Source organism: Leptonychotes weddellii, chromosome 14 (assembly GCF_054177405.1).
Source record: "Leptonychotes weddellii isolate Sample4059 chromosome 14, ASM5417740v2, whole genome shotgun sequence".
Taxonomy (NCBI): Eukaryota; Metazoa; Chordata; class Mammalia; order Carnivora; family Phocidae; genus Leptonychotes; species Leptonychotes weddellii.
In genome coordinates, this window is record NC_138382.1 from 5,072,659 (window position 1) to 5,095,147 (window position 22,489).

The window sequence follows — 22,489 nt, forward strand, 5'->3', positions numbered from 1 at the left end:
TATATATTTAAATATGACATAATTTTGCCTAAAATTTATAATGTAAATGAAGGCATTTCAGATGTGGACCTCTCCAGTAAGAAGATCCCAAAGGCCCATCTATTTGCTTTATGACCCTCACATTCTACCATGGGGTGGGGTGCAATGGAAAAGAATGCTAGCATGTTCATAGCTTTATCAAGCTGAAAAGTTAGAGCATCTAAGTAGTAATCACTTCAAAATGAAACTTCACCAAAGGAAAGTTCACCAAAGGGACTTCACCAAAGAGAATCAAACCATGTTGCTATAAAGAGGGAAGATCACTACTCACTTCTGTTTTCCTTCCTTTAGTGGAAGCCTTGTGCCACTTTCTTGACTTAGCAGAATTAGCTTTTCCCACTGGATCACTTGACATGGTCCTTATCAAGAGTTCAGTGTCTACATCACTTTTATGATTAAGAGCCTCTAACTTCCAGTGTTGGGGGGCTGGGAGGAGGGGTATCCCTGGCAAGCTAAAGTTCCATGACTAGGCCATAGGTTTCTCACTCTTCCTAAATTGGAGCAGCAAATCACTTCTGGAGGATCAGCCTTCCTCTGATGCTCCTCCTTTGGGGGAGGGAATGCAAATGCAACTAGTGCCCTAGCAGCTCACACAGTCACAAAGAGGACCTCACGCTTGGATGGGACCTTATTCTTGTCTGCCCCCATTTTGCCGTGCATCCACTAGATATTCTTATCTCCCCTGCTGCATGCCTTCAGAAGATGTGTTCCAGGCTCAGCTTTAACCTATCTGCTCAAATTTTGGCACCTCTGCTACAAAGTTCTTATTTGCATAGATGTCAACTAGACCACCTTTCAAATTCTATGTTCACAGTCCTACCCTTTAAATACAAGGAAATCAGATGGAGAAAAGAGTAACCGAGGCTCCCTAGCACTGCTTCAGAGTTAGGGATAGAAGTTCACAAACCTGAGGGGGTGTGCTGAGTACAAGTGACATGGATGCCAGCCAATACTCCCTCTTTTTACCCTGTTCTTTGAGTAAACCTCAGGGCAGCACCTTGGACAACGGTCTGCAGCTACTCCACTTCCTCCTGCCCCAGCCACAGGCAAATGCCTGAAAGCCCCCTACACTGCTGGCCGTTACTTCATGCTTTCCTTTGTTTATTTGTTTATGCCTTAGTCATTCAACAAATATTTATTGAACACCCATCTCAGATGATGGGGATATGAAACTGAACCAAATTACTGCTCATATAAAGTCTACATTTTAATGGAAATGACAGACAACACACAAGGAAATATAAGTTAGGCTGAGTTATGCAATATGATGAACACTAAGGCTGGATGTGGGGTCAGGGAAGAGCTGTCTCTGAAGAAGACATTTTAGGCAGAGACCTGAGTGAAGTGAGGAAAAAACCATGAACAAGATGGAGGAAATGGCAAGAGTGGTCACTTCATTCATCTTTCCTGGAAGTATATGAACTCATTTCCTGATAGGTTGGTTCCTCTGTCACCACTAATAGGAAGCCCACAATTTCATTTTGTGAAATGAAAGCCTTCACATACATACTTAGCACTAATATATTTGCTTCCAGGGTAGAAATTTTACTTAGTGGAGAAAACAAGAATGGAATTAAGTTTTAAAATTTTGGTTAAAACTATGCTTTTTTAAAATTCTGCTTTAATAGAAAAATATTCTTATTTTTGCCTTTATTCTTACTATGAAGTGTGAATTACTTCAAAATTTCACACATTAACAATAAGAATCATTCTGTGATCCCTCAACTTGCTGTAAAACAGAGTGCCTAATTTTGATGAAATAAATTGTTTCAATATTTGTTGTAGCTTTAAATTTATCTAAACTGGCTTCTGTTGTTTTAAGACCAATAATGATGTAAATGCAACAAAATAATACTTATTACTACAGAGCCTTCCAGCACAGATTACCCAGACCACAAAGGCATTTTTCTGCTAGGTTTCTGTCCTTCCTAAAAAGTTCTTCATTTAATATTTTTAAATGCTCGCTAAAGAGCTTTTAAGTGTAAAAATAAAAATAGCCTTTCATATGTGAAAATGCTTTATTTAAATATGTTTTTTTAGTCTTCCTGTTAGTATCCACAAACCACCAGATAGATTCACTTAGAATCATAAAGTATGATTTGAGGTGTTATGTTAAAGAACACAGCCTTCATGCATTTCTTAGCAGTATCCGACCAAGTAAAAAATCCACTTTTGGGGGGGTCAATGTGTACATGAGGATTTTGGGGGAAAATGAGAACCATGCAGATTAGGAATAAGAACCCACATCTCCATTTGGTTCTTATTGCCTATTCCAAGAGACGGGCTTCCAAATTATAATGCTATCACACAGAAGGACAAAGGAAAATACAGTGTGAGTAGTGAATAGAGATTATTACACAAAGAAATGTGCATTGTTGTAAAGACATTCTTAAATGTAATGTTTTCTTCTTCCTCCTACATTATTTTCTGCTCCCTGAGTCCATACTTTCTTACTCCCTAATGATTGCTGCTCTTATTTTCTGATGGAATTGCTCCACGTGTCTGTGGAGTTATTTACAGACAGATGGTCAGAACTGCTGACCAAGCTCTCAATGGCTTCTGGATTAAGGGACTGACTGCGGAGCTCTCCTGACGGTTACTGTCAACAAACTAGTATCATGCCTCAGAGTAATGATCAACACAGTCAGGTGAGATTCATTTTTCACTTACATGGTTTTGTAGCTTACATAAGTAATTTAGCCCAGACCTTAATCCAAGTCTGTCCTCTGGCCCTGATCTCTGAACCACTGGCACCTTTGCCCACAGCGTGCCTGCTGCAGCCAGCGGCAGCTCCGACTGCTGTTTGCAAACAGTTCGGCCCTAGCCTCTGTCTCAGGCACAAACAGAACTGATCGAAAACAGACATGTTAAGTCAATGCTAGAGGGAACCGAGCGTGCATTTGGTCTGCAGCATCCAATATGTGGTTCTTTTTTCTAAATGAAAAGTTACCTTAAAAAAACTTCTCATGAAAGAGTCCTCATATTGGGAAGTTTCATTCAGTTCTATTACTTCCAGTTATTTCTCCTTCCTTCTTCATTTCCTTACATCTGAGCCATTCATTTTGGGTTCTTTCCTCAGTGACCACGTTGAAAAACTGATAAATGTATTTTGCCTCCTCTACTTTCTTGCTCTGCACCCTCCCCCACAAATTGATCAGCAAGTAATGTGGGCTGCATGTTCTTACTTCTCAGAAGTTTAAAAAACCTCGGTCACTGCATCAAAAAGTCTAGATCATTACGCCTTTGAAACATTTTGAAAAATTCACTTAACAAAGAAAAATTATAATTAATGTTCACAGTTCTTAGGAAAGGGATATATATATATATATAACCTGGTGTTAATAATAAAAACAGCAACACTAGACAGAGTGCTAGGCTAGGAAGATGGTCATTTCTATAGATTTACCAACTGAAGGAGAATGCATCTCAATAAATATAAGATTCTTTCCTTCCCCAATCACCAGATGTCTAAATACAGTTATCACAATTCAGTTTTTCATGTTCATTTCCATGAAGGCACAGGCTTGTACTTGATTAGGCTTTTTGTTATTGCTGATCTTAGAAATCTTTAAAACAGAAATATATTCTTTTTGGAACCTGCTCAGTAAGAACTGGTTTTACTTTAAATCAACAAGTGGTTAAATAGAATTAGAAGGAAATTACTTGATTCCTTGAGTTTGCTGGTCATTATTATCAGCTTGTTAAAGCAATAAAAAAAAAAAACCCTGAGTATAAACTACAAACTAGTAACAGAATATATGGAAACAAAAGAAAAAAACAGATAAAAAAATGAACATTGTTGGTTCTGTTAACCTACAGTTCCCTTTGAGAAAGCATGTATCATCTGTTGCTAAGTAAAAAGTCAGGTTGAGGTTGAAAGACCATATTAAATTACAGAAGAAACTGCTTTGAGGGGCACAGTTACGAAAAAGTAGTTAGAATTATTTACACTTGCTTTATTGAGATTTTACAGCAACATTATTTCACTGCTAGAGCTACTTTTTTTTTTAAGCCCACACCTTTCACAGTAACCACAGTAAAAATCAACAGGAGGTATAAGAAATATGCAGAAGCTGAGGCGCCTGGGTGGCTCAGTCGTTTAAGCGTCTGCCTTCGGCTCAGGTCATGATCCCAGGGTCCTGGGATCAAGCCCCACGTTGGGCTTTTTGCTCAGTGGGGAGCCTGCTTCTCCCTCTGCCCACTGCTCCCCCTGCTTGTGCTCTCCCTCTAAATACATAAAATCTTAAAAAAATACCCAGAAGCCTTTTTTATTTATTTCATATTATTATGAGATAGTCCTTGTTTAAACCATCTATTTCTTGTATCTGGGCAGATGACAGGAGAAAGAGAAAGGATATTTCTTCCCCGAGCATCACCAAAAGGGAAAATGAAAATGGGGGAACTCTCTTTAGTATAATGTTGCAAATAGTTTTTTTTAAATCCATCAGTTATTTAAACAAAGAATCATATCACTAATACTAATAATAACAGCTAATTTTTACTGAGTGCTTATTAAATGCCAGCCACTATTTTGAACATTTTACATATTTTCTTATTTTTTTTTTAAGATTTTACTTATTTATTTGAGAGAGAGAGGGAGAGTGGTGGGGGGAGAGGGAGAAGCAGACTCCCCACTGAGCAGAGAGCCTGATAGGGGGCTCGATCCAAGGACCCTGAGATCATGACATGAGCCGAAGGCAGACACTTAACTGACTGAGCCACCCAGGCGTCCCTCTCTTATTTTATTTCATAATAACCTAGTAAATAGATCCTAATATATATATTCTCATTTTGTAGATGAGGAAACTGAAGCCCAGAGAGGTTAAGTAGCTTGTCTAAAGTCACACAGCTAATATGTAGTAGAGCCAAGATTCAAACCAGGGAGTATGACTACAGAATTTGCACTTTCACATAAGAGTATTTGTCTCTTTCTGCTTTAAATATTCATTCATAAAACATATACAAAGGGCAGGACATTAACTAACACAAAAATGTGAGTTAACCTTAAACAATCTGGCTTATGAATATCTATATAATAATTACACAGTAGTGATATAGTAAATGGCAAGTATGACTAGTAGTTTTTTGTTTTGTTTTGTTTTGTTTTTTAAAGATTTTATTTATTTATTTGACAGAGAGAGACACAGCGAGAGAGGGAACACAGGCAGGGGGAGTGGGAGAGGGAGAAGCAGGCTTCCCACCCAGCAGGAAGCCCGACATGGGGCTCGATCCCAGGACCCCGGGACCATGACCCGAGCCGAAGGCAGACGCCCAACGACTGAGCCACCCAGGCGCCCCTGACTAGTAGTTTTAAGATGAAATTTAGGATAGGCTGTGGAAATAAGAAATACACCTTTCTGGGACTTACTGTCAATGACAAGTTATATGAGTATATCAACCCTAAGCAATTAATCAGAATTATGATAGCACCTTTATTGTAAGCATCTATAACAACTTGCCAAGTATCACTTGGATAAATTAATAAATCCCTGGAGCAGTCCTGAGGACAGCAGATTGTATAACCATTATCATGATGTCTGAAATATAAATGGGAGGGGGGGAGGCACAGAAAAATCAAGAGATTTGTTCCAAACGCTCAGACTGTTTAAGTCTCATTTGGATTAAACCCTAGTTCCCCAGCATTGTTGTCCTAAAAGATTTGCTACCTTTCCCTCTCTGGATCTCATAGTGCAAATGTCAGAGCCCTAAGAGGTGAGTTCAGTGCTGCCCAGGCCAGGCCAACTTCTCACCTCCATGCATCTTTGCAGCAAAGGAGATTGGTGGAAGATTGCCCAGTTGAGGAGAACATGTCCCCACCCCCTTCAGCTTGGTAGCAGTGGGAAAGGGGATGGTGCATCCAAATTACCTGTGAGGCTTTTCCAACCAAACCTCCTTCCCACAAATTCTACACTGAACCTACCTAATAAGTCACCAGCTTTGGGGTATTTTGGCTTGCTAAAAGGTCAAGGACAGCCAAGCTGCATGGAACATAAAAACAAACGAACATACCAGGATACCAGTGGGGCTGCCTGCTTTGTTCCATGGTTCAACACAGTTAAGGGCCAATCTTACCTTTGCTTCAAGGCCACTTTGATTCTGGAGGACGATCTCAGAAATGTGTGCCACTGATCACAGGGTGACGAAGAGAAGGTAGCCCTGAATCAACACCCAGTTTATCACTGCTTATGACCAAAGACTCTAAGGAAAGCCAGTGTGGCATCATCTCTGTACCCAACAGCACAGCTCATTACATGTGACATACTACTTTTGTGGAATGTTCTGACATGAACCCAAAGTGTGCTACCCTCATGAAAAATACTGTAGTATTTTTCTATATATATTTTTCTATAATAATCTAGATAAAATTAGTACTGTAGTTGGTTATGACTTCCTTCTGTTATCTTAACCTTTTCCCCCAGGCAATGTTTTTGGACATCTTGGTTGTTTTCTATTTCACCCTGAATAACCAAATGTCATAAACTGCAATTGCTTCAAGGATAAGTAATCTTATTTTGATTTTGCACAAATTAAAACCATATTGTATCATATAAAGTTGCCTTAAATCAATGACTGTAGATAAACTGAATGATGCTATAAGCACACACAAACATTTAATCATTGGAGCCAAATTTCAAGGTCTTTTGGTGGCAACATAAATTCAGCAAAATATTTTTCTGGCTATTGGTATGTGTTGTATATACTTCAATTGTTGTTCTTAGAAAATTCTGCTACTTTGATGTTTAGGATGGGGAGACCTAATAGGCAAAAGAACAAATATCTTCTTTGTAACAATTTGCTGACAGCTAAGCACTTTGTTAGTCAATACAACTTTTTTTTTTTTTAAGATTTAGTCTTTTTTTTTTTTAATTTCAAAGACATTTAAAAAGTCCTCCCCTGGAATGTTCCCACTTGACATGATATATGGAAGGCAGCATAGATGTAGGTTTGACCGGCCATCACCCTCCTTTTCTTCCAACACCTAGGCTTGCCTTTTTACGAATATTATCTCACAAGAGCCTTGCAAGGTAGGTAGAATGGCTGCATTTTTTATGGGTTGGGGAAACTGCAGTGTATGGTCCCATGTCTAAGATCAGAGAGCTAATACCCAAAGGAGCCTGAGTTCAAAGTCTGGATCTCCCTGGATCCAAACTCGCAAACCCCAACTTTATTTGGTGAATTATGGAATGCCACCCAGAATATACACTGTAGAAGAAAGGTGAGGATGGTGTTCCAGTATTCACATTCTGCCCTTGGACCCTGTGGGAGTGAGCCCAGGTAGGAAGGGTGTCCAGGCCTCAAAGCGTTTTAGTCTCTGTCTGAGGCCACTCTGTTTGGTCTCTCCAGATTCTGAACCTGGTCCAGCATCAGGCTGCCTTGATCAATTCTGTCAACATGTCCAGATCTTCTCTTAGCTCCCTTAGCAGTCCCACGGTTTTACAGATTAATTCTACATGGAGAAAGGCAAACAAAATATAAACAAGGCCTTAACTAGGTAGAGTAGGCAGTTGCTGAGATTCTAAATCAAAAACCTCCTAGCCTGAGGCAGATGAGGCCTAGCACCAGGGTTTCAGAACCTTCTAGACAGCCTGTATTTGTTTCTTCTGTTCTACTAGATTTCTTCAATGAATATCTGATTCAAAAGATACCTTCCTAGTGCTTCTGGCCACACTACACCAACCCTCCTGAGTATTTTACACTTTGGGCCCCTGGAAACCTCACCTTGCTCCTCACTCCTCCTTGATAGTTCTCTTTGACAGTTCAGTTTTCCTGATGTGCATTCTGGCTGGGAGTTCCCAGGGTCCTGTCCTTCAGAGAAGGTCAGTTTCACCTACTGTGAAGCTAGTTCCTCCACTTCATGTTTGAAATGGCCTTAGGTCACCAAGGAGAATGCCATCTTATCCTGGAGTGCATGCCAGACTCTCTTCCCTCCATGAGCTAGAAGCAAACTCCTGTTACTTCCTATTTTCTCTCTGGTATCACTTTGGGTGACCCCCTAAATTTCTCTCCCTTCCTGAGAGCTTCCAGAGAGTGGGCCATCTGCAAAGCAGAGATAATGGGTACACCTAGATCTAAATATTCAGAATTCACCCTTCTTGCCACTCCCCAGGTTCTCTTTGATGACTCAATACTCAGATGTTGTCAGAGGAAACTTCAAAAATCTTCCCAGAGTCTTTTAATCCCTCCCTCAAAGCACATGGCAGTTTGTACAGACTGAGAAAGGAAAATGGTACCCCTGGCAGCTAGGACCTGGCACTATCAGTTAGGCCATGGTGTGCTCCTATGGAACATAAAAAATTTCGCAGATCACCACCATCAGACAAGACCACTCTATAATCATGTCAGAACACAGACAAAGATGTGAACATTGTCCAAACTACAGAAATGACTAAGCATCCCCTCCATGCTGACTAATAAGAATGCTGCTGCTTCTTTACTCTTTACCCCTTACACTTGCTTAGTTCCTCCCGTGCTCTAGATAAGACTCAAAATATCCCAGACGTGCTCATGACTGAGAGGTTGTATGGGCAGGACCTGGTCGGCAGTTTCTTCCGACATGATGGATGATACAGATATAAATACATAGATATAGATAAAGAGACAGAGATATAGAGATATAGATATCTCCATGCATCTATATATGTGTGATAGGCTGAGGGAAGTATTTTATATGTATTTACATGACATATGATATATATATCGCAGACACATATATAACTCTACTTGTGGTTATTGAGCACTTGAAATATGACCAGTGCATCTGAGAAACTGAATTTTTAATTTTATTTAATTTCAACTTAAATATGAACATATTGCTAGTTGCTACCATAATATATAGCACACCTCTATAGTAACTCTTGATGTCTGGCAGGTAAGACAATTTTCAAAACTGACTTTTCGGGTATATTTTCCCTCTAAGTAAATTTTACAACAAGTGAAGTTCACTTATCCCTGCATATTATATAGTATTTGTAATATTATGAATAGTTTTTTTAATGGTCTCTGGCATATAGAAATTTTTTAATTTTTGTATGTTGACCTTATATGATCTTACATTCAGCCATCCTGCTTAAATTAATCTTGTTCATTTTAGTTTTTCTTTTTTTTAATTTGAGACATTTTTCAATTTATTTTCTTAAATTCTTACAGATACACAATCGTTACCCATTTGTTTTAGTTCCTTTTACTGCACTATGATTAAAAAAATGGTCTATGAGATTTTTACCTTGGGAATTTATTGAGATATTTTATTGTAGTAAACACAATGTTCCCTGAATATTTACAAAGAATGTTTTTCTATGTTTATTGGGTTATACACATACATGTACAATTAATTTGTTAATTTAATAGCTCAAATCCTCAATATTTCTACATTTATCTATCAGAGCTATCAATTTCTGAAAGAGTTGCTTAAATCCTACCATTATTATTTATAATTGTAAAATTTTCTTTGTTTTCCCCAATAGTTTTGCTTTATATATTCTAATGCTATATTGTCTAATGCATAAAAGGTTCTGAACTGTTACAGCTTCTTGATTAGTTCTACATAGCTTTCATCACAAAGTGTACAGCTCAATCCATTTTCACATACCTCTTAAGCCTTGCTACAACCCCTTGCAGTCATTCCCCACCCCTTTAAGGACAGTCATGTTCCTGACTTCCAACAGCACAAATTAGTTTTGTATCTGATTTTGATCTTTATATCACTGGAATCCTATGGTTTGTACTGTTGTGTGTCTGGCTCCTTTTGTTCAACATTATAATTGTAGGACTGACTGATATCAAGTGCAATGCCCTCACCTCTCTGTGGTCTACCCCAGTGGGACCTAAAAGCCAGCTAGAGAAACCATGCTGGCAATTTCCCTCATAGACACATCCAGGAACAGAGAAAGAAGTTTCTAATAACACAGACTACAGTTTTCTTCTGTTTCATATTATCTCTATTTCAGATTCCAGGTTTTCTCTTTATGTACCTTGGTCTTTCTCTGTTATGTTCTTGATTGCCCTCACCTATCTGGTAGCCCTTAGTTGCTTGTTCATATATACGATGAAGAAGTAAGTTGATTAATGTAAGTAGCTGGCATGAATTTCCTCTGAAGTCTGTGGGCTTTGTAGAATGGATGACATGTGCCAACACAAGAGCTGCTCTTTAGGGTAGTTGAGCAAGGAGCAGGCTGAAGAACCCCATAACTGTCAAACAAAGATTCACTTTGGGATGGAGCACGGTGTCATACTCAAGACTGAATGAACCTACTTTTTAAAAAATGTCCTCCTTGTCTGTCTGTTACTGAAGTCCAGAACTGCCTCAATAATACCTCTTCTACCTCTGATCCCATCCCCAAGAAAAGGAGCTTCCTCCAAGAAATTTTCCACTTCGGAGAAAATTTGACTAGGGGCAAACACTGCCACTTTTCCCTCTGTGTTGGAGGGCAAGGATAACCTTTATAGTTACATTTATAGGTAGTTATTTAATTAATTCCCCAAGCTTGAAGCTTCTCCAGCATTCTTATAGGTAGAAGTGTCCTCCCCTGAGTCTGTTTTAGGTCTTCTACTCTGATTTTACCATCATTCTGACCCCATCTGCTCTCTTCTCTTTCAGAAATTCCTCAAAATTTCTTGCTTGTTGATGGCACCCTTCCTTGTTTTCCAGATATCATTATGGATGTATTCTTTTTAAAAAATATTACTAGTTTATTTTTATATAGATAATCATAAAAAAATAGTCCATAATCTCACTACCCAGTAATCCCTACTTATATTTTTCCATTTTAACATAATTCTTTCATTATAAAATAAACAAAATTAATCAATTAATAAAATTCAACATCCATTTATAATAAAAACTCTCGAGAAAATGGGTATAGATGAAATTTACTTCAACATAATAAAGGCCATATATGACCAACCCACAGCTAATATCATACTCAACAGTAAAAAAGCTATGAGCTTTTCCTTTAAGATCAGGAAGAAGACAAGGATGAGCACTCTTGCCACTTTTATTCTACATAGTATTAGCAGTCCTAGCCACAACAATTAGGTAAGAAAAAACAATAAAACACATCCAAATTGGAAAGGAAGAAGTAAAACTGTCACTATTTGCAGATGACATGATACTATACATTAAAAAAAAAAACTAAAAAAATACCCCTAAGACTCCACCCTAAAACTATTAGAACCAATAAATTCAGTAAAGTTGTAGGATACAAAATTAATATACAGAATTTGCTGCATTTCTATACACTAATAATGACTATCAGAGATATTAAGAAAATTATCCCATTTATAATTACATCAAAAAGAATAAAATACCTAGGAATAAATTTAACAAAGAAGGTAAGACCTATATGCTGAAGACATTGATGAAAGAAATTGAAGATAACAGAAAATAAATGGAAAGATATACTATGCTAATGGATAGGAAGAATTAATATTGTCAAAAATGTCCAAATTACCCAAATCCGTCTACAGATTCAATGCAATCCTTATCAAAATACCAATGGCACTTTTCACAGAACCAGAAAACATAATAAAATTCGTATGAAGCCACATAAGACCCCTCATAGCCAAAATAATCTTGAGAGGAGAACAAAGCTGGAGGTACCAAGTTCCCTGATTTCAAACTATACTACAAAGTTATAGTAATCAAAACAGTACGATACTGGCACAAAAATCAATGGAACAGAATAGAGAGTCCAGAAATAAATCCATACTTATATGGTCAATCTACAACAAAAGAGGCAAGAACATACAAGGAAAAAATAGTCTCTTTGATAAATGGTAGTAGGAAAACTGGACAGATACATGCAAAAGAATGAATCTGGACCACTTTTTTACATCATACACAAAAATACAACTTAAAATGGATTAAAGACTTAAATGTAAAACCTGAAACCTACAAGAAAACATAGACAGTAAGCTCTATGACATCAGTATTCACAATATTTTTCTGGGTATGTCTCCTCAGGCAAGGGCAACAATAGCAAAACTAAACAAATGGGACTACATCAAACCAAAAAAGCTTTTGCACAGTGAAGGAAACTATCAACTAAATGAAAAGGAAACCTACTGAATGGGAGAAGATATTGCAAATGATATATCCAAAAAGGGTTGATATCAAAAATATATAAAGAATATATACAATTCAAGGGGCGCCTGGGTGGCTCAGTCGGTTAAGCCACTGCCTTCGGCTCAGGTCATGATCCTGGAGTCCCGGGATCAAGTCCCGCATCGGGCTCCCTGCTCGGCGGGGAGTCTGCTTCTCCCTCTGACCCTCCTCCCTCTCATGCTCTCTGTCTCAAATAAATAAATAAAATCTTAAAAAAAAAAAAAGAAATATCAGATGCCTGGTTGGTAATCATAACTTAATAATAGTAATAATAGAGGCGCCTGGGTGGCTCAGTCGTTAAGCGTCTGCCTTCAGCTCAGGTCATGATCCCGGGGTCCTGGGATCGAGTCCTGCATCGGGCTCCTTGTTCAGTGGGGAGCCTGCTTCTCCCTCTCCCTCTGCTGCTCCCCCTGCTTGTGCTCTCTCTCTCTGACAAATAAATAAAAATCTTTAAAAAAAAAAAAAAAAAAAGAATATATACAACTCAATAACAAAAGAAAAAACAACTCAATTAAAAATGGGTGGAAGACCTAATAGACATTTTTCCAAAGAAGACATACAGATGGCAAACGGGCACATGAAAAGATGTTCAACATCACTCATCATCAGGGAAATGCATATCAAAACCAAAATGAGGTATCACCTCACACCTGTTAGAATGGCTAGTATCAAAAAGACAAGAAATAGTAAGCGTTGGTGAGGATGTGGAGAAAAGAGAGCCCTGTACACTGTTGGTGGGAATGTAAATTGGTAGGCCACTATGGAAAACAGTATGGAGGTGTCTCAAAAAATTAAAAATAGAAATACCATATGATTCAACAATTTTACTTCTGGGTATTTATCCAAAGAAAATGAAAACTGTAATTCAAAAAGATATATGCATCCCTATGTTCACTGTGGCATTACTTACAACAGCTAATATATGAAAGCAACTTAAGTGTCCACTGATAGATGAATGGATAAAGAAGAGGTGGTATATATATATACATATATATGTGTATATATATACACAGGATGGTGTATATGTGTGTGTGTGTGTGTTTCAGCCATAAAAAGGAATGAAATCTTGTCATTTGCAACAATATGGATGGACCTAGAAAGTATTATGCTAAGTGAAGTAAGTCAGAGAAAGACAAATATCATATGATTTCACTTATATGTGTAATCTAAAAAAATCAAACAAAACAAGATAGAAACAGACTCATAGATACAGAGAACAAACTGATGGTTGCTGAAGGGGAAAGGGGTGTTGGCATGAGTGAAAAAGGTAAAGGGGATTAAGAGATACAAACTTCCAGTTATTAAATAGATAAGTCATATGGATGTAATGTACAGCATAGGATATCTAGTCAATAAAACTGTAACAACTTTGTGTAGTGAAAGATGGTAACTAGAGCTATTGAGGTGATCATTTTGTAATGTATAAGAGCATGGAATCACTATATATTGTATACCTGAAATAATATAATATTATATGTCAATTATAAATAACAAAGATGATGAAAGAGCTCATAAACAAAAAATTGTAAAATACATATATGTAGAAGGAAGAAAATATTACCATAGTGCTATGGCTCTGACATAATCATGCTTAACATTGTCCCCAGTCATTTTTTTTGTGCTATATTTTAAGTTTATCTAACTGCTATCATTCTCTATATAAAATTCTGTATCTTGCTTTTTAAATTTGACACAGTGTCTATGCATTTTCCAGTGTTGTGGATAGCCTTCACAATGTGGACAGTCATTGTTAAGGCTGCAGAATATTTCATTATATGAATATTCCATTACCCACTTATCCACTGCCCTCTTGTTGGGTGTGAAAACAAATATTTAGCTTTCCAGACAGCTCAAGTGCAGGTTCAGTCTGAAATGGGGCTTGGGGGCTTTGTTTTCTTTCTTTATAAAAATTATGTTTGAATAGTTAACATGTGCATATGATACAAAATTCTGAAAGAACAAGAGAATATATAGTGAAAACTTCCTTCCACCCCCGTCCCCAGCCATCTAGTTTACCTCCTCAGATGCAATCACCATTACTAGTTTCTCAAAAAGTTTTCAAAGACAGTCCATACAGAGGCAGGTGTACATGAATATGAATACGTGTGTGTGTGTGCGTGTGTGTGCACACATGCGTGCACGTGTGCACACAGTGGTAGCATATTATATATTCTTCTACACCTTCCTTTTTAAAGCTGAATAATATTCCATTGTGTGTGTGTGTATATACATGCCACATTTTGTTTATTCATTCAATTGTCAATGGACATTTGAGTTGCTCCCACCTTTTGGCTACTTACTGTAAATATGCTGCTGTGAATAGGGGTGTACAAATATTTATCCCAGTCCCTGCTTTCATTGCTTTTGGGAATATAACCAGAAGTGGAATTGCTGGATCATATGGTAATTTTATGTTTAAATTTTTTTTGAGAAATCCTCATACCATTTTCCATAGCAACTGCACCATTTTATATTCCCAGCAGCAATTCCAGTTTCTTCACATCCTTGCCTCTTGCCAACACTTGTTATTTTCTGTAAGTTTTTTGATAGCCATCCTATCCTAATGGGTATGAAGTAGTGAATTTTTCATTTTTAATGTATAAAATCTGTTAATCTCTTCCTTCGTGTTTCCTGCTTTCCTTGTAAAGGTCTTTGCTTCTCTAAGGTTATACAAGCAATCTCCAAACTTTACTTATAGTTATCATTTCATTTGGTACATTTAAAGCTTTGATTCACCTGGAATTCATTCTCTATTTGATCTGACACAGGGAGTGCTGTCTTCTTCCAGACTGAGAATTAACGATGCCAGTATCTTTCATGAAAGCTCACGCCTTTCCCTTTCCACCACACTGTCTTTTCTGTGGCCTTTTCTTCCCCCGCCGCGGCCCACGGTGAGCTGATACTAAGCCACTATTGTTTTAATACTTCCCATCTTAGCTTATCAGTACTATCAAATTAGGCTTTAGTTTTCAAAAAAAAGAAGTCAGTGTGAATAAACAGCCAAAACAAAAAATGTACCTCTTTCTCATTAAGCAAAAACATTCAGGAGGATTATAGAAGAAAATTTTATGGCATAAAACTCTACTTTTATGCTTATGTTTCCCAATTTGACCTCTCCTTATCTGTGGCTATTCAGTTTGGGTTTTTATTTAGCATTATATTGCAGGAGGAATGAGTGTCACTGCAGGGATTAAGCAGCAAGTAAGTAAATTAAGTAAATCTAAGATTTACTGGTTATGACTGGATCAGGCTCACCTTTCTGTAGAACTCTTAGACGCACACACATCAGAATAGGACAGATGTAAAACTAACAATTTTTCCCTTTCAGGAATTAATGGTTATTTTCTTTTTTCTTTTTTTTTAATTTTATTTTATTATGTTATATTAATCACCATTCATTACATCATTAGTTTTTGATGTAATGTTCCATGATTCATTGTTTGCGTATAACACCCAGTGCTCCATGCAATACGTGCCCTCCTTAATACCCATCTTTCTTATAATAATGAGATGGTATTTTATTTTTAAAATCACATGTGAACATGAGTATTGGAAGTATTATTTCCCAGAAATGGATAACTAGATAACGAATTCTTTCCACAACCTACTTTTGTCTTTATGTTGAAATCAGGTTTAAATAAGAAACTTCTAATTTAAAGGTTTGCCTAAAATTCATTAGAATTGGAGATGACCTGCCCCATGAATTCTTCCTACTAGTAATCATTATATCACTAGATTAACTTTCTAATATTAATTGGATTATAATTTTAGCCACTGTACAAATACATTTTCTTCTAAATAAAAGAATCTCCAGATGTAACAACCATACAAGCTGAGCTCCCCAAATTCGTTGCAAAAACAGTGACGGCTGATATTCCAGCAATGTTTTAAAGGAAGGCAAATCACTTCAACTCACCGTCTTGACCAAAAATTTGCTGTGGTGTAGATTGCACCTCTTTAGGGTTAAGTAAGCATCTAATACCCAGGGAGGGTGATATTAGTATTAGTAATAAGAAAACTTGAAGAGAATAAAGAACCTTTAATAAAGAAAAAACAAAAACAAAAACAATATTCTCCCCACCTCTTGCAACTGCAAGGAAAATTTGGTATGTTTTAGTATGAGAATAGAAAATGTATGGAATATGAAGCTTAAAAGTAATGATTTATAAAGAGGAACATATACAATGCTAAACAGTCTTTCCTTCCCTCTTTAATAAATGTAAAGATGGAATGTTTTATTATAAAATGATAAAGTCTTTGCATCTGAATAGAATTATTCCTTACCAAATGGTTCGGATGTTTTTTAACAATTACTGAGAGTGGAACACAAAAGACCTTTTTATTTTATTTTATTTTATTATTATGCTCAATTAGCCAACATAGAGTACACATCATTAGTTTTTGATGTAGTGTTCAGTGATTCATTAGTTGCGTATAACACCCAGTTCTCATAGCCACATGTGCCCTCCTTAATACCCATCACCTGGTTACCCCATCCCCCCACCCCTCTTCCTTCTGTAACCCTCAGTTTGTTTCCCAGAATCCAGAGTCTCTCACGGTTTGTCTCCCTCTCTGATTTCCTCCCATTCAGTTTTCCCTCCCTTCCCCTGTGGTCCTCTGCGCTATTCCTATGTTCCACATATGAGTGAAACCATATGATACTTGTCTTTCTCTGCTTGACTTATTTCACTTAGCATAATCCCCTCCATGTCGATGCAAATGGTGGGTATTCACCCTTTCTGATGGCTGAGTAACAGTCCATTGTATATATGAACCACATCTTCTTTATCCATTCATCTGCTGAAGGGCATCTCATCTCTTTCCACAGTTTGGCTATTGTGGACATTGCTGCTATGAACACTGGGGTCCATGTGGCCCTTTTCACTACATCTGCATCCTTGGGGTAAATACCTAGTAGTGCAATACCTGGGTCGTAGGGTAGCTCTATTCTTAACATCTTGAGGAACTTGCATATTGTTTTCCAGAGTAGATATACCCGCTTGCATTTCCACCAACAGTTTAAGAGGGTTCCCCTTTCTCTGCATTCCCGCCAACATTTGTTGTTTCCTGTCTTGTTAATTTTCACCATTCTAACTGGTGTAAGGTGGTATCTCATTGTGGTTTTGATTTGTATTTCCCTGATGGCTAGTGATGTTGAACATTTTTTCATGTGTCTGTTGGCCATCACAAAAGACCTTTTTAAAGATGCAGGAATAATTATGTAGTCAGGCAACTATTATTGCCACACATCTTCCTTGTCTTTAATGATGATTGAAAATGAACACATGCTGTTACTTACCTATCATGACTGATGGTGAAAGGGTACCGTGTCCCATTTCTATTTTTTTTAAACACCTTTGTTGAGGTGTGATATATATAGTATAAAATCCATCCATTGTAAGGATGCAGTTCAATGATTTTTAGTGCATTTTATAGTGTTATACAACCATCACCATAATCCAGTTTGATAACATTTCCATCATCTCCAAAAATTCCCCTGTGCTCATTTATAGTAAGTCCTTGATCCCAACACCAGATCCAGAAAATCACTAATTTACTTTCTGTCTCTCTATAGATTTGCTTTTTCTGGACCTTTCAAATAAATGGAATTATACAATACATGGTCTTTTGTGTCCAGCTTCTTTCAGTAAGCATAATATTTTTGAGGTTCATCCATTTTGCTGTATATTTCCTCCTCCAAGGAAATTTCAGAATCAGCTTGTCAAAAAAAATGTTTTAAAAATTTCTGCCAACCAGGTGGGAAGGCCTTTGCTCAACATAGCTTTTAATCACCCTTATTTGTTTCTTGCTCTGGATTCCTCCATCTTCTGAAGCATTTTGGAAGACTTATTTTAGATTTAGAACATTTCTGAATGTAATAAAACCACATGAAAGTACAAAAGTAATTTTATTGGATAAAAACCCTCAGTTTCAGGATTTCCCCTAAGTTATCAAAACATAGGATTAGAAGCACAACTCATTGAGAAGATAGAAGGGAAACTAATTGTACTGGGGCGGGGGGTTAGTTTTGTCTTTTTGTTTTACTTTGTTTTACTTCTCTTGCTTTGGCTCAATTCCTGAAAATAACTACTTCACAAATTTTCTGGCTATAATTATAAGAGGTGTAAACAATATTACTCCCCTTTTTATTTTGACTATAATGGCATCTGATTAGACCAAAGTCATCTATTTGACAACCTCTTATCTGGAAAATGATAAGGAAGCAAGAAGAAACACTTAAAGACAAAAGAACCAAATAATTATAACAAGGCCATGTTCTAAAATGCATGCAACATACCCACAGGAAACCCCTGACTTTCAAGTCCTCATTAGGATGTATTAGGAATGTGTGTATTTTTATTTTATACACAGCTCTAACAAGCTTTGCTCCCTTACTGTCCCTAAGACAATTAAAAGCAACAGATCATTGAGGCAGAACGAAAGGAAGACACAGAGTAGAGAGGGAATCCAGGAGAGACTGGTGCTTAGAAGAGGATTTGCTACTAAGAATGAGAAGTAACTACTTGATATAGGAGGGGAGGAGACAGAAGGTAGATGCAGAGGCCCAGGGCCACTCAGCGGACTCTGGCAGCGCCCCTGCATTACAGCACAGGAGAACTAATGATGACTCTGTGTCTTTACAAAAGGAAGTCTCCTAATGTTCAAACCACCTCCAAACCTTCCTGGAAAAGGATATATAACCACTAACTGACTAAATTTATAAACAAATAAGCCATCAAACAACTTTGGTTTGCTATATTCTATTATGAAGGCAACAGCATATTATACGGTGTACCAGAGTGAAAGCAGTAGATAGCTTTTAGACAAACATCTATTAAAATGGTTAGAAATCTTTTGCAAATTTTCTTGCTTAAAGGAGTATATTTTAGTCCTCTGGATAATGCTTTTAAATATGAACAGCCGATTCCCTGATATTGCTGGAAATGTAGCATTTCTATATTTCTTTTTGTTTTTATTTTTTGGCCTGTTCTTATCAAATGACAAAAACTAAATGCTAGGCTAATCTTTGGAAGATTGTAACTCCATTTGTAACCAGCTATTACAACATTTAAAGTTCATTCTATAAAGAAGTTATTGATTATTGTTGGGTAAGTTACATTTGCAATAAAGTAAACATCTTATGAATTAAATAGATTATGTAAAACATTTTTCGATTCCTAAATGAACAGCATGATCTATTATCTGAAAATAAATATTAGGGAAGGTGGGTTTTATTGAGAACATTGGATTAACAGTCCAGAGAAGGAGCTCTAGCCTTGCCAAGCACTCATTCTACAAATTTGCATGTGCCTTTTAAACTTTTGGAGCAACAGTGTCTTTATATAAGAGGTAAAAGAAAACCCGGTACATACAGAACTACACATACTGGCGAGTTACCTCATCATTCTAACCATCAGTTTCCTCTTCTGGAAAAACAGGGATGTTAGTAACATCTGCCAAACAGACTGTTATAGGAAGTGAATGACTCAACAGCCATTAGCTTTTAGGAATAATATGTTCATTTCTGTGGAGATTTTGTGTTTTTCCCCTTTCTCTCCGAGAAAGAGAGAGTGAAGAAAGTGAAAGAATAAGGCTCTAAGCCTAAGTATCCACCAGGGACAGGAGATAAGAGGAAAAAGCAAGACAAAGGGGCCAACACACACCAATGGCTGTGGCGCACCAGTCCCTTGCAATATGCCACATTATTTAGAAAAACAACCTGTGAGATAGCTATGTGGCTCCTAAAGATAGAGAAATTGGGAGTCAAGACATTAGGGGTCTTATCCACAATCACATAGCAAGTAAGTGACATAACTAGAATTTGAACCTAGTCCATGCAACCCCAAAGTCTGTCTCCTTCCATAAGCAAAAATGTGTTGGAAAGGTGAACATGGTTGGGACAGGTGAAGGCTGGTAGCTGGAGTCAAGGAGAAGACTGGCAGGACATGAAGCCCAAGAGGTAAACCAGAATAGAATTTTTAAAGGCTATGTCATGTCTCGGAATTAAAGAACCAGTGAAAGTTTTTCAGCAGGAAAGTAATATAAGAATCCTTTTTAAGACAGGAATGTAAGTATAAACAAAGATAAAGAGAGAAGTATTAAAAAACGGATGGGATGGGGAAGAAACTAGGAACAGAGAACACTGTTGGTGGTAATACTGTGCTTTTGTTGATGGATAATGATGGTCTGGGCTGGAGCTGGAGCAAAGAGAGCAGAGAAGAAAGAGACTGGATTCAAGAGATATGCAGAGACATTTTGGTAAGACCTGCCTATCAGTGTCCCAGGGGAGGTGCCCAGAAGGCAGTTGGAAATAGCATCTACCACTAAAAGAGTTCTAGGATAGAGATTTAGAATTCAGAAGTCATCAGCAGGCGGTGGTAGTTGGAGACTACAAGGTGATGATATCATGAGGAACTGGAAGACCAAGAGGAAATGGCTAAGCAGGAAATTCTGGGGGAAAGTAAACAGAGGATTTGAAGGACCTTTTCTGGAAAAGGCTCCAGTGCTCATCTGTTTTTAGGAGTCACCCTTTTCCTTTGCATCCCTTTCTGTAAGAAGGGGAGCAGGTCTCGACCTTTCTGAATTTCCATTCTGCCCTCTTCTTGAGCACAGACACTACTTCCCTTATAAAGCCATAGGCTGGGGGGCGGCGCCTGGCTGGCTCAGCCCGGTAAGCATCTGCCTTCAGCTCAAGTCATGATGTCAGGGTCCTGCGAGGGAGCCCTGTGTTGTCTTGTCTGGTCCCTGCTCAGCAAGGAATCTGCTTCTCCCTCTCCCTCTGCCCCTCCCCACCGCTCGTGCTCGAGTGCATGCACGCGTCCTCTCTCTCTCAAATAAAATTAAAAAAAAAAAAAAAAGCCACGGGCTGGCCTTGTTCTCTCTCAGGGCTCTTGGCCTGGAGCCCCAAACCCACGCCTGTGCCACAGGATATGGGAGGCCACATCTCTCAAGAAATGTTTAGACAGTCAAGTCTGCAGACCATGGTCATTATTTGGAAGTGGTGGTGCCTCCCAGTTCTCTGAGGAATTAGATATAGCATTGAGAAGGAGGTCTTATAAGGACCTTGGGAGGCTCACATTCAGAGTGGTGATCACTGAAATCACCAAGGGAAGGGAGGCATGAAATGCTGGTGAGAAACTGGAGGCAGTGGGTTGTTGAGGTTCTTTCAAAGAGATTTAAGCAGAATAATTTAGGTCAGTCTGCACCCCAGGTCAATTTAGAGCTCTTTATTCAGTCTTTCTAAAATTCTGGCATTAATTAATATGGAACGCTAATGGCTTTTCAGATGGGTATCACATACCTTGTCCATTCACCTCGATTTTCTATACTGACTTGATTATTGCAAGTATACTTACAATAGACTGCAAATTTGGACTTTGGGACAGGCAGGTCTAGGTCAGAATCCCAGGTCTGCTATTCAATAAGCGAGGCCACAGGGAAAATCACTCAAACTTAATAATCAGTTTCCTTAACTGTAAACTGAGATAATACCTTCTGTGGCAGTTAATGCTGACTGGATCGTTTAACTTCTGTTCCATTCCAACTCCCTTATAGAGTGCCTACCAATACAACAGAGGCTGGAAAGCCAAAGGCAAATTTCTCAGACTCCCATGCAGCTGGGTTTCACATCTGACCTGAGTCAATACATTTTGGAATCCACAGCTTAACATAAAGGGTTTTTGCCAAACTGGCATTTGTATTTTTTACTTTTGGTGACCTTACTGTTTATAAACATCTGGGAGTAAAAATGGATTTAATTGTGTTTAATCTTTATAGGAAGATGTGTAACAAGATGCTGTACAAGCAAAGCTTTCAAGCTTCTAAATACTACTATAACTTTGTTTATGTTCAATTATTTTCATAAGTCATTCATAAAAAAAATAGTGCCCTTTTATTTAAAGCTCAAACTTATTACTCATTTCCCCTTCTGGATTCTCCCCAAACTACTTACTGGATGTTGAGCTTTTTTTTTTTAACTCTTTTTTTTTTTTATTATTCTTATGTTAATCCTCATACATTACATCATTAGTTTTAGATGTAGTGTTCCATGACTCATTGTGCATAACACCCAGTGCTCCATGCAGAATGTGCCCTCCTCAATACGCATCACCAGGCTAACCCATCCTCCCACCCCCCTCCCCTCTAGAACCCTCATTTTGTTTTTCAGAGTCCATCGTCTCTCATGGTTCGTCTACCCCTCCAATTTCCCCCCTTCATTCTTCCCCTCCTGCTACCTTCTTCTTCTTCTTTTTTTTTTTCTCTTAACATATATTGCATTATTTTTTTCAGAGGTACAGATCTGAGATTCAACAGTCTTGCACAATTCACAGCGCTGACCAGAGCACA

The 22,489-nt window shown here is 37.8% G+C and overlaps 2 protein-coding genes across 5 annotated transcripts in view; one reads left to right on the forward strand and one right to left on the reverse strand.

The window, feature by feature from the left end:
- CD274 (CD274 molecule) overlaps positions 1-22,489 on the reverse strand; it is a 100,968-nt gene that overhangs the window by 52,478 nt on the left and 26,001 nt on the right. The gene's annotated exons all lie outside the window — the stretch shown is intronic.
- PLGRKT (plasminogen receptor with a C-terminal lysine) overlaps positions 1-22,489 on the forward strand; it is a 53,951-nt gene that overhangs the window by 20,129 nt on the left and 11,333 nt on the right. Inside the window, exon 1 of one of the 4 annotated variants that reach the window (XM_031032272.2) lies at positions 11-2,687. The exons of the other annotated variants lie outside the window; for them this stretch is intronic. Coding sequence (XP_030888132.1) covers positions 2,658-2,687 — 30 coding nt within the window. The 5' untranslated portion in view covers positions 11-2,657. Of the gene's footprint in view, positions 1-10; positions 2,688-22,489 lie in introns of those variants that run through there. 4 annotated transcript variants of the gene reach the window in all.